The sequence below is a fragment of the Tachypleus tridentatus genome, chromosome 7, assembly GCF_004210375.1.
Source record: "Tachypleus tridentatus isolate NWPU-2018 chromosome 7, ASM421037v1, whole genome shotgun sequence".
NCBI lineage: Eukaryota > Metazoa > Arthropoda > Merostomata > Xiphosura > Limulidae > Tachypleus > Tachypleus tridentatus.
The window spans coordinates 187,866,450-187,880,110 of record NC_134831.1 but is presented as its reverse complement, the minus strand read 5'-3'; the positions used below and the strand labels follow the sequence as shown (position 1 = coordinate 187,880,110).

Sequence of the window (13,661 nt, the reverse complement as noted above, 5' to 3'; positions counted from 1 at the left end):
ATTACTTTGGATTAAAAAACGTATCATCGTTCAGTTTTTATCTTCCAGTTAATATTTTATGTGTTAGAAGCACGAGTCTAAAATACCAGTCTCTTATTTAGGTTGCATTTTTATTCACTTTAGTTACAATTTCACGGCTATGTAGATATTTCTGAGCCTTGCTATTCAATGAGATATATTTATTCAAATCTAGTCTTATAACACATGTCTTGAACTGCTCTTTCTGCAACATGGACATGAAGTTTCAAGAATATTTAACATTTGAAAACATAAAATTGTGTGTCAACAATTTTTGAACGGATGATAAGCACCGTGGGCGATGGAACAAGATAATTCTATCAAAATAGGGTTAGACCGTTCAAGACTGAGAGGGCGGAGTCAGACTGATTCCTAGTCGCTCATTCGTTTAGTTTCATCGTTGAAGTCGACCAATCACACATTCTACTTCCTGTAGTCTGTTATACTGGCACATTATCCTCTTTTGACGAGTGACATGGCAATACGTCATAAGTATTAGAGTACAATCGGCCGCTAAAGCTGTGATACAAATGTTAAACGTTTATCTTCTGAAGGACAGAAATGCGGTTGGTTACTAACGAGGCACTTGTGAATTCTCTCCACTGAATACAGCACGCACGTTTTGCAGGAGCCTGTTACTGATACAAGCTTTTAAGGGTGGAAATAGAATCCAACCATTTCAACAACAAAAACAAGAATTGTCTGCACAAAAACTAATATATTTCACGTTTAGAGAAACAGAGAAAAACATACATTTGTGAGTGAATCGTGTTTTGTCTATCAAACTTACCAGTACCATATAACCATGGGTCCCGATGACAACAGAAAAATGTCTTGCGCGCTAGAGTCTACAGAAAATAATGAAATCGCGAGCAAACAGAAGCCTTGCGAAGAAAAGAAAAGTTCTATTACCACCAAGCTCAACCCGTTCTCTATTACGAGCATCTTAAATCGTGCAGATCCAGAAAAGAGCTCGTTCCAGGCTGTCTCCCAGCGTTTGGACCCAAGTAAAGAGGCCTTTCCTGTCTTCTATCCCGCTAATTCAACCAAAAGGCTATCAATGTCACTCTTCAACGGAGAAACTTCGCTAACGAGACTTTATTATGATTCTCACATTCAGTCTGTGATCCGGCCCAGCGTAGTGGCCTCACTTCCAGGTCAACTGCCTAGAAAAAACACTTTTTCTTGGTACCCCTGGGTTACTAAAGACGTCACCTACGCTGTTAATTTCTGTGACAGAGGTAAGGTTGCTACGAATGTACCCTCAGATAAAAGCAAACAACAAAAACACATGGTTATCATACCATTTATTGTTCTTAAATGTTGTGTGCTCTAAGTGTATTTATGATTTACTTAGGTTATTAGCCCCTGCGTGATACATTTTGTTAAGATAATTTAGGAGACGACGCTTGTAGCAAGCGTTACAACATGTTATCTGTTAGGGTTTTTCAAGACTGATGTCAACGTGTTATCGGTAGGAACGTTAAACGTGTTGGCATATAAACTTGTAGGAATATTGAACGTATTAACATATAAAGTTGTAGAAACGTTGAACGTACTAGCATATAAACTTGCAGGAATATTGTACGTATTAGCATATAAAGTTGTAGAAATTTTGAAAGTACTGGCATATAAACTTTCTTAGAATAACATTAATGTTGAGAATGAAATTGGTAAATTCGTGTGTTACACATGTACACTTTAACAAGTACTCATGCGAAGTGATGATTTAGAAACATTTTTACAAACACTAGGTCAACATGTCAGAAGCTCGGAACGTGATTGACCAATATCAAGCCATATCTTCTTAGGATAGGACCAATAACGAAATAGTTGATAACTGAAAAATAGAAATTCCTATTGGAATTATTACATCAAGTTCTAATTCTTATTTGTTTTGGTAATACTATACTTATTCGTCTGTCCCTCTAAGTTTATTTGACAAAATGTCACATTTATTGCTTTGTATTATGTATATTTTCACTTCAACATATGTAGAAAGTTTTATATTGAATTATTATAAAATGTGTCTGTTCTTAAAAGAGGTGGTTGGACACGCACAGTACTATTAGCAAAAAAATTCAATTCTTATCTTATTAGAAAACTGTGGCAGAAAATTCTGGGTTATAAATCTCTATTATGCTGTGATGTTGGTATGAACTGTGGTCCAAAAGATCATAAGTAACCATTGACTTATCAAAGTATCTACAGATTAGCACGTTTCAATCTGTTGTCTAAAACTATTTGAAATGAACTACAATTGGTATCTATCTATTTGGCTGTCTATGTACTTGATTATTTAACCGCACACTTGTATAACTACTTATATATAAACACGTTTAATTATTTACATTACCAAGTTATCCTGTTAATTGATACCATACATACGTGTACAACCTTGTATCTAAACTGAATGTATTCATTTGCGTAAACTCTATGTATTCGTTGTTATCCTATTTATTACCTTATTAATCGTATATTTTATTAGACACCTATTAAGCAGGAGGTATTAGTTTGTTTTTATTATTTACTAATCCACATTTCTTTAATTTATCCTAAGCTGCCCTAACACTCACATTTGGTAGTCTCCACCATCATAAATTATTACTGTTTTACTTTAGTATTAAGACAAACTAATCCTTGCTTATTATTATTAAGTGCAGAACTGCACAACGGGCTATCTGATTTCCTACCGACAGTGGATATCAAATTCTGATTTCTAGCGTTACAAGCCTCCTTTCTTAACGCTGACCCACCGAAACTGAAAGGCGCTGCTCCTTTTAAACAGCTTTCCTAATCTTCGTTTTAGAGACCAACATGATACAATTTATCTCTCGTTAGGCCTAGAGTACTGAAGAGAAGATCGTAGTTTTTCGTTGCAGAAATAAAAAACAATAAATAAAACTTGGCCCTACAGAGCATGTGACTTTGCTAATTGATATAGAAACATATTATTAGATATTAGTCAACAAACCAATAATTCTAACTTTTGCTAAAAATTGAGTTTCGATGGTCAGTGCAACTGTGATTATTGAAACAATAAAGGAGTCTTTTGTGCCATGATGTAGAAGTTGATGCCACTTGCATTGAAGGCCTGATGCATATACAATAAATTAATGAATCTTTAAATCGTTCTACGAATGTCTTTCTTATATCTCACAAGCTAGTCACTTGCTTTACATAATTTTTACATATCCTATTAACAACAGTTTGCTTTTTTCATGTGTTTACATAAAATGATTTTACCTTAAAGAAATGTTCTGGATGAAAATACAAATTTAATATTTGTTTTGGTCGCAGTTCCTAAGAAGTGATGAATTTATTATCTTATTACAGCTCAGACTTTGTCACAGGCGTAATATTTATTCCTGTCGTAGTTTCTAGGCTATTCTTATTGCTATATATAAATATGTATATAGATATACAGCTATTAACTTGTTACAAGTATTACGACAACCAAGTTTTCATTGCTAGAACATTCAAGTTAGGCACTACCAAAAGAAATAAAACAAGTATGTGTTTTCCAGGAAGACTGACAAAGTTCAATGGCATTACCAAATTACTCTCTGTTGGGTTAGTGGTTAAAACGTCTCAGATTATAATGACCAAAAATCGAGACTTGATACTCGTTGTGGCCGTAGCGCTTGAAAAAACGACAGCTACCAAATCCAACCTTTATTGATGAATGAATAGACAATTTAGATGCGGCAGTTTAGATTACGGAAACATCTTCCTCATAAGAAGATAGGGGGTTAAAAATCTTCACCATCACGGTTCGAACATCTTTTGAAGAACTTTATATAAGAACATGTCACTCTGTGGTTTTCGTTCCAGTTCCTGATATCTTAATCGGTGTGATACCTTTTAAATTTCGAAGATCCGAACTTTTCTTGTAAAGTAGTTTGATAACTTTGGCCAATTCTGAAACTTTTGTTAATTTGTTAACATCATCTCACACGCCACGTTCGATGGTGTCGCGCTTTCTGACACTTCTCACAAGTGTATTATACACTTGTGTCACAGTTTTTACAGAGACATGATAACTGTTCGTATGACACTCAGGTGTAATATTTACTGAAGTTAAAAGTTTCTGAATCATTACATATATAAACATTATTTTGTTCATATCACGGTTCCTGACACTTGTCACAGTTGTGGTGTTTGTTCATATCACAGTTCCTGACACTTGTCACAGTTGTAGTGTTTGTTCATATCACAGTTCCTGACACTTGTCACAGTTATCGTGTTTGTTCATATCACAATTCCTGACACTTGTCATAGTTGTCGTGTTGGTTCATACCACAGTTCCTGACACTTGTCATAGTTGTCGTGTTGGTTCATATCACAGTTCCTGACACTTGTCATAGTTGTCGTGTTGGTTCATATCACAGTTCCTGACACTTGTCACAGTTGTGGTGTTTGTTCATATCATAGTTCCTGACACTTGTCACAGTTGTCGTGTTGGTCCATATCACAGTTTCTAACACCTGTCACAGTTATCGTGTTTGTTCATATCACAGTTCCTGACACTTGTCATAGTTGTCGTGTTGGTTCATATCACAGTTCCTGACACTTGTCACAGTTGTCGTGTTGGTCCATATCACAGTTTCTAACACCTGTCACAGTTATCGTGTTTGTTCATATCACGGTTCCTGACACTTGTCACAGTTGTCGTGTTTGTTCATATCACGGTTCCTGACACTTGTCACAGTTGTCGTGTTTGTTCATAACATAGTTCCTGACACTTGTCATAGTTGTCGTGTTGGTTCATATCACGGTTCCTGACACTTGTCACAGTTGTCGTGTTGGTCCATATCACAGTTTCTAACACCTGTCACAGTTATCGTGTTTGTTCATATCACGGTTCCTGACACTTGTCACAGTTGTCGTGTTTGTTCATAACAGAGTATGAAACACTTGTTATAGATATACTACTCACACTATTCTATGATGTATTGGTGTTCCTGACACTTGTTACAAAATAAGATTTGTTCCATCTGACAGTTGCAACAGGTGCTATCATTGCTGGTGTAACAGTTCTTGTACTGTTATAAACGTTGTTTATATTGCAGTTACCGAAACGTATTATACAGTTATATGTTTTGCTTATACTATTTCCCCTGGGTCTATCTAAACACTAACACGGGACTATCTAAACACTAACACGGGACTATCTAAACACTAACACGACCGTAATTATTCATTATGATTTCTCAAGCTTTTCATTTCGCGAGTTTCACAGATACGTTTTATTTTTTCAAAATGTCTTTGTTAAGTAAATCTCTTAACTACACTAACATAACTACATTAACTTAACTACACTAACATAACTACAGTAGCTTAACTACATTAACATAACTACAGTAACTTAACTACACTAACATAACTACAGTAACTTAACTACATTAACATAACTACAGTAACTTAACTACACTAACATAACTACACTAATTTAACTAACATAACTACACTAACAGCTCCTTCACCGCCGAACTTCCATGTCTTACCATTCCACAATTATAATTCTATAATTCAGTATATCTTACCTTACCATACCTTTATATCAGTTATGTTTACAAGTTATAAATAGTTATACCTACGGTCCGGCATGGCCAGGTGGTTAAGGCACTCGACTCGTAATCTAAGGGTAGCATGTTCGAAGCCCCGTCACACCAAACATGCTCGCCCTTTCAGCCGTGGGAGCGTTATAATATTATGGTCAATCCCACTATTCGTTGGTGAAAGAGTAGTCCTAGAGTTGGTGGTAGGTGGTAATGACTAGCTGCCTTCCCTCTAGTTTTACACTGCTAAATTCGGGACGGCTAGCGCAGATAGCCCTCGTGTGGCTTTGTGCGAAATTAAAAAAAAGTTAAACCTAATAAGGCTTTCAGCCATAACGTTGGTTGTTTTTTTTTCGCCAGCTAATTTTAAATGCATAAATATTTCTTTAATTAGGTACTTCAGCGGTACAACGGTAGATCTATGGACTTAATTGCTTAAATCCGGGTTTGGATTCCCTGCGGTAGACACAGGAGAGATCCCACTGTGGTTTTAGAATAAAACAAATACTGATATTTCACTTATAATTCCATAAGTAATACAGTGTGGTTTCATAAAAACATATCGCCCCAGCAAGACCGTGTGAATAGGGTGCTCGACCCGTAATCCGAAGGTAGTGGGTTCTAAACTTAGCACAACAAAATTACTCGCCCTTTCAGCCGCGACGGTCAATCCCACTAGTCTTACACTGCTGCATTATGGACGGCTAGCGCAGATAGCTCTCATGTAGCTTTGCACGAAATTCAAAACAAACAAATAAAACTTAGGGTTTTCCTTTTTCTTTATCACAATGACTTGATGACAAAATAAAGGTTGATATGAATTCTATCAAAAATTTATTCGGTCAGTGTTTTTGTGGTGTGTATACCTCAAACATAAACCACAGTGTTAAGATTTTAGTCCTGGTAAGTTTCAGAAATAAATTTTGTGAAGAAAACGACCGTAAGCTTTTCTATAGTTTTAGGTTTTTGTTTTAAATTTTTGACAAGAGTGATATAGTCTAAATGCGGTTTTAACTTGCAATCTGCGTATTATTGAACAGACTTACAATGAAATACCTTCCCTCACTAGTGAGTTGGCAGTAAATTTAACAACGCCGTGTTCGATTACCTCTGGTGGACGTAGTACAAGCGATCCTTTATGTAGCTTTGTGCTTAACAACAAAGAGTCACCGACAACATATACTTTGAAACTGGACAAATCTGACTGGATAACTGATCTGAGTCAATACCATGTTGATTAATAAACAGCAATATGGTAATTCGAACACTGGTATGTTTAAGAATTATGTATGTTTTCATAAATTACCTACATCATGTAGCAAGTGGTACAGAAACAACTATTGCATTACGATAGAAGGCGTGTTAAACATTGTGTTTCATGATCATGTTTGAGCTGTAACATAAGAAAAGCTGAATCGTGGTGCTATTATACTAAGAAGAAAATATATACAAGATGTTAAAATTTCATATAAAGTTAGACCTTCAATATTCGTCAAAGAATACTTGACTGTATTATCATATAAAGTATTATTTAATCTCTATACTACATACGGAACGTTCCTCTCTGGTGAATATATGATTATGGTTTATAACGATAAACATTTGATTTCGATTCCTTCAATGAGATAAGCACGGATAATCTATAATATAGCTTTATGATTAACAACAAATAAACAACATAAAAATTTGCAGGTTGTGCTATGTTATTGTTGTTGTTATTGTCATAATATGAATTTGTATTACATTTAAATTATTATAGAAGTTATTTGGGTTAAAATATAGCAAACTGCAATCGACTGATAATTTCTCAGGAAGTGTCACGAATAGTACTCTTCCTATAGTTAATTCCACCCTTAGCGAAAAAAAAAATTATTGGGAGCCGGAAGTTATACATACTTCCGCAGGAAGTGTCCCAAAACTGTACTTCATAATTAATTTTATTATTACTGAAGATAACTTGCTGGTCCTTTCGGCCGTGGGGACATTGTAATGTGACAGCCAGTCCCACTGTCCATTGATAAAATAGTAGTCCAAGAGTTGGCGGTAGGTGTTGATGACTAGCTGCATTTTCTCTAGGCTTTCATTGCTATATTAGAGACGGCTAGCGCAGATAGCCCTTGTTTAGTTTTGCGCAAGAAACAAACCCACAAGTACACACAAAACTTGCACAATTTGAAATTTGAAATGAATAATTAGAATGATCGAATCTTACGTATACTATTCACATATATATCAAAGGCTTTCACTTACAAATATTCAACATGTTACATGTTTCACCTTTCTACGTTTTCTATCAGGAGTTATTTACAGGAGAAAAGATAATATGTACTCTTTGCACGGTATGAGCTATTATATTTCAGAGTTATTTACACCGGCCAACATTCACAATACTTCACGCCGTATAATACATTGAGAACTAGAAATGATTTTCTCTGAAAATACCTAAAAACTGCTTTCCTTATGTGGTGCTGCTTTAACGGATGAAAATTTTATCTTTCTGGGAACCGGAAGTGATTGATTAATCTGCCCCAAGTGGTCATAAAAATATTTTTCTTACTTGACGGCACCTACACGGAAGAAAATGTGAGTTACTAGAACGTCACGTAGCTTGTATCTCGTCTTAAAATGTCCCAAGAATGGCTATATTTACTTACTGTCACATTCTTCTGACAGGTAGCAATACGGTTCGCAAAATTTGTTATGACAACATAACAACTGTTGCAATTATATATTATGTAAATGATTTAAAGTAAATTCACAGGTTCCTGTTAGACAAGTAATTATAATTGATGTTAGCTCGAATAACACTGTGTAACATAAATTTTGTTCCTGGATAGTATGTGTTATTTCTTAATTACTTATGTTGTAAAAGTACAGAAAATGGCCATTATTCCCTTCAAACTTTTGTGTCCTGGATAATGAAATTTAGAAATTAATCTATTTTCTATGTAAAAACGGGCGAATTTGCACATTTTCATTTACGTAAGGTCTGAATGAAACAACATATGAATCAAGATTTACATGTACTTATACTAAAGTTATACAAAGTGAGTAGTTTTTCGATATTTGCTACTGTAATGTAAATCACTTTCACGTATCAGCTCCCAAATATAGTCTCTCATCATGTTTTCGTTACACCCTCCTTGGTAGCGATGTTCAAAGCCCAGTATATCTTGGTGGAAGCGCTCATCTTGCTCCTCTGAGTATGCTCCCATGTTCTCCTTGAATTTATGAAGATGAGCGTCAAAGATACGGACTTTCAGGGACATCCTGCGGCCCATTTTTCTGTAGTTCTTCACCAGCACCTCAATCAGTCCCACATAATTTTCGGCCTTGTGATTGCCCAAGAAGCCCCCAACTACTGCGACAAAGTTGCCCCAAGCTTTTATTCCCTTCCTACTAAGCTTTTTGGAGAATTCTGTGCACTCCAGGATCTTCTTTATTTGCGGTCCAACGATGACACAAGCTTTGACCTTTGCCTCAGACATCTTAGGAAAGATGTCTCGAAGATACATGAAGATACTCCTTATCAAGAGCTGTGACAAATTGTTTTATGAGACCCAATTTTATGTGTAATGGTGGGAACAACACCTTCTGAAGGTCCACTAGTGGCTCACGCTTGACATTGTGCCTTCCCATAGAGAACTCGGTCTATTGTGGCCAGTGGTTCTTGTTGTAGTGCGCTGCGGTGTCCCTGCTGTCCCAAAGGCAGAGATAACAGGGAAACTTGGTAAAGCCTTCTTGGAGACCCATCTGGAATTCCACCATTTGGAAGTCTCCAATAACCTCCCAGCCATACTCATCATACTTCAAGGCTTTTAGCAAGGTCTTGATGCTGTTGTATTCCACTTTGAGGTGCACCGAATGAGCCAGGGAAAGAGACGGATACTTATTACCGTTATGGAGCAGCACAGCTTTGAGGCTTCTACAACATTCTAGAAAGTTCTTGAAAATTCTTGTAAGTTCGAGAAAATTCTCTGTCAGCTACTCAGCACTGAATCTACCTAGAATGTTCTGGAAAATGGGTACATTTGAAAACTTCACTACCCAGGTCACAAAAGCGATGTTTGAAGAAAGAAATAGGTCTTTTCCATTTACTTTAGGCATAAGCGATTGGGAAATAACACTTTCTGCTCAGGAACAAGAAAAAGTAAAAATGTTATTACACAGTGTAATTAGTAGCATGCTGTTATATGTTTTAGCTTATGGTAGAATTTGCATATATATATGTATGAACGGTACGTTTTGAATTTCGCACAAAGCTACACGGGGACTATCTGCGCCAGCTGTCCGTAATTTATAAGTGAAAGACAAGAAAGAAGGCAGGTAGTCATCACCACCTACCTACCGCCAACTCTCTGGCTGCTGTTTCCCCCCACGAATGGTGTGATTGACCTCACATTATAACGTTCTCATAGCTAAAGAGGCGAGCATGTTTAATGGGACGGGGATTCGAACTCGCGATCCTCAGATTGCGAGTTAAGCGCCCTAACCACCTGGCCCATACATATAGATGTATTTGCATGCTATATATGTATAATCCCAGAAATACCTCAGATATATTTACTTACACTGTATTATATTGTAATCACAAATTCATGAATAGCATCTATTCGTTTACCGAGTAAAGACTTCGACTTTAACTATTTGAATAAAATTCGCTTATGTTGAAAGCGAATATTAAAACGTTGTTTGAGAGCCACATAAATGAACACTAACAATGGGGTATTGCGTCCTACCCTTGATAACACAAGGACTAATAATGCGTATAGTGTAATAACAACTCATGATTAGAACCAAAAAATTAACCCAGTAAATGACGTAGGCAATTTAATATGCTCGTCCAACTAGGAGAATGATTGGTTTGTTTGGTTTGGTTTGAATTTCGCGCAAAGCTACTCTAGGGCTATCTGTGCTAGCCGTTCCTAACTTAGCAGTGTAAGACAAGAGAAAAGGCAGCTAGTCATCACCACCCATCGCCAACTCTTGGGCTACTTTTTTACCAACGAATAGTAGAATTGACCGTCACATTATCACGCTTCTACGGCTGAAACGGCGAGCATGTTTCGTGCGACTGGGATTCGAACCCGCGACCCTCGGATTACGAGGTGAACGCCTTAACACGCTTGGCCATGCCATGAGGCGGTGTAAATTAAAAAGTATAATGATTTACTACTAATTCATCAACTGACAACTCTCGCAATTATCGATATTTTCGGCCGTAATCCCAGTAATGTCTCATGAATTTTGGTAGTTACGTTATTCTTAAGCTAGTTATGCAAAACTATTCTCATAATAAAATATACTTACTAAATAAATGAAAAATAATAGAAATAAACCTATGTATTGAACATTCTATCCAATGTGATTAATGAAACTAATGTTAAGAAAGAATGGAATATAATTTTCAGTAAAAGATATAAAAATTAGTTTTCTGCTTTTGAAGAATTGTCACTAATTCCCTGTTTACTGAAAGACTTGGTAAATGACTGTCAGTATATTATTTTAAATATAGAGTCGGGTAGCAGATGTAATATATATGAGAAAGTAATTTTTGTGCATGCGTAGATAACATAATTTCTCGGAAAAAAATTACATTCTAATGAAAAATAACTGAGTTGGATATAATGTATGAAATATACTCACATGTAGCTGTGACTATACGTTTAATGTTGATGAATTTTTATAACTTTAGTGTTAGATTACATAAACGTTTAATAGAAAAATGTATTAACATGAATGTTTTTATCTTGCACATAACAGAAGCGGATAAAATGAGGGCCAGCATTTCACCGATTCCAGCGCCCCCTGACAGAGAATGCTTGCGGATGGATGGAGTACAAGCTTCGCGCTGTACTACTCTTCAGCATCAGATTTCTGACGGTCCTCAAGGTCACAACGAAGATGACGACAATGAAGAGGACAGAGCGAAACAAAATCGACGGAAAAAGAAGACGAGAACAGTGTTTACACGAAGTCAGGTCTTTCAGCTTGAGTCCACTTTTGACATGAAACGCTATCTATCGAGTTCGGAGCGAGCGGGGCTAGCAGCTTCTCTTCACTTGACTGAGACGCAAGTTAAGATTTGGTTCCAGAATCGCCGCAACAAGTGGAAGAGACAGATTGCTGCTGACCTGGAGGCCGCTAACATAGCACACGCTGCCGCCACTCAGAGGGTCGTCCGTGTCCCCATTCTCTACCATGACAACAACACTTCTACTAACGGTTCCCACTCCCCCGAAAGCCAGGGTTTCAGCAGCAGTCCTCAGACCAGTCTTTCTTCCTACCACCCTCTCTATTACCACCCATCTTACTCCCATAATTTAACCACCACCATTCGTCCTCTGACGTCTCTCGTGTGAGGCTGAGGAAAACTTTTCTCAACAGTCCATCAGTAGAACTTCAAAACTGAGTAGTCCATAAAAAAAATATTTATCTTTAGAAGCCGTTCATTTCTAGGAAATATGTTATTGAGAAAGGAGCACAGTTTATAAATCCAGCTACGGTGACACAAACGACATCTTACCAGTGAAAAATCAACATTCACAATTAGCTGAAAGTATAGTTTTCAAAAGTCATTTGTGTAACAAATCAAAAGTTCTGAGTTCAGAGGTATGACTTTTCTTGGCCAGATTTTCTACAAGGCGGTAAAAGCTCACGTTAATAGAATGACTCCAGCTCCAAGAAGCAGTGTACTTGACATAGTCGTTTTGTTCGTAAAGATTAGAGGACTCTATACGAAATATATATTTCTGTGATAACTCAATAAAATCGTTTGACAAGGCTTCAGAATTAAAGTCCACTGAATGTTTTATTAGCAGTGTTTTCTGTGATATCATAACGATCTGAGCTAAACTCAATATTAGATCTAAACTTGTAAGGTAAATTCCTGTAGTGACTAGATTTTAGTGTTTTTCGACGTGTAACTAAAAGACAACGATTTCTTTTTTCCTGCGGCAACACAAGTTCCCACGAACTTGAATCAGTTTGACATGAACCAAACTGGGCTTCTGTCATTTTCAGTAGCAAAGAGCATGATCATAACACAGCACAAGACCTAATAATCGAAAACAGTGTTTCTGTACAAAGATGATAATTTGGTATAAACAACATGCAGGATCTAATTATGGATACCGTTGTTTATGTGGTAACATGCGAACTTGGTATGAACAACGTTCAGGATCTAATTATGGATACTATTGTTTATGTAATAACATGCGAACTTGTTATAAGCAGCTTCCAAGAATTTTGCTTTTGTAATGATACAGGAACTTGTTCTGAGCAAAGTACTGGATCTGATTATATAGACATCACAAAAATCCAATCAGTATGGGATATAATGGTTGATAACAATGGATTTATGTCAACATAATAATTTGGAGTAATTTAATTATGGGTTCTGAGTTTGGATAAGGACATTTGTAACACAAACTTAATCCAAGTCTTTATTTTAAGTGAGATGTTTACGAGTAGTTTGTTTTGACTGCATTCAAGAAGTTTCGAAATTATAGTAGCAGTTAATTCATAATATATACAGAAAGGAAAAGACTGATAATGAATTAATAATATATACTGAAAGGAAAGAATTGGTAGTTAGTTCATAATATATACTGAAAGGAAAGGGTTGATAGTTGATTCAAAGGCTATATTGAAAAAAACACATAAAGCATTTGTAATAAGTGTACATTTTAAATGCACTTATCCGGATAAAGATGTGAGCTCTGACAAAAGGCTTAGGAGGGCTAAACTTCTGATAGATGGAGTAGAAACTAATCGTGTATATATTACACAAGTATTGTGTAATACGATAAGCTTTACTCACTCACTTAGCAATATGATAACTTTGCAAATATGAAAGATGAATGTGAATCGATGTAAACTTTTTTTAGATCTGAACATAATACAAGAAAGTAATGTAGATCGTATTGTAATAGTTAGAGATGAAAGTAATACAAAGAACTTAACACTTACGACTCTCAACGCTAAAAACCAGGCTTCGATACCCGTGGTGGCCGGAGCACAGATAGACCTTTTCGAAGCTTTGTGCTTAGCTACAAACAAACAGTAAATCAAATACAAGCC

The 13,661-nt window shown here is 36.3% G+C and overlaps 1 protein-coding gene across 1 annotated transcript; it reads left to right on the top strand.

The window, feature by feature from the left end:
- The first annotated feature begins 580 nt into the window (after window positions 1-580).
- Window positions 581-13,227, top strand: LOC143258269 (homeobox protein HMX3-B-like). Its single transcript, XM_076517242.1, has 2 exons — window positions 581-1,259; window positions 11,343-13,227. Exons 1-2 carry the CDS (start codon window positions 824-826, stop codon window positions 11,939-11,941), a joined length of 1,035 nt encoding a protein of 344 aa, XP_076373357.1. The 5' UTR covers window positions 581-823; the 3' UTR covers window positions 11,942-13,227.
- The last annotated feature ends 434 nt before the right edge of the window (window positions 13,228-13,661 follow it).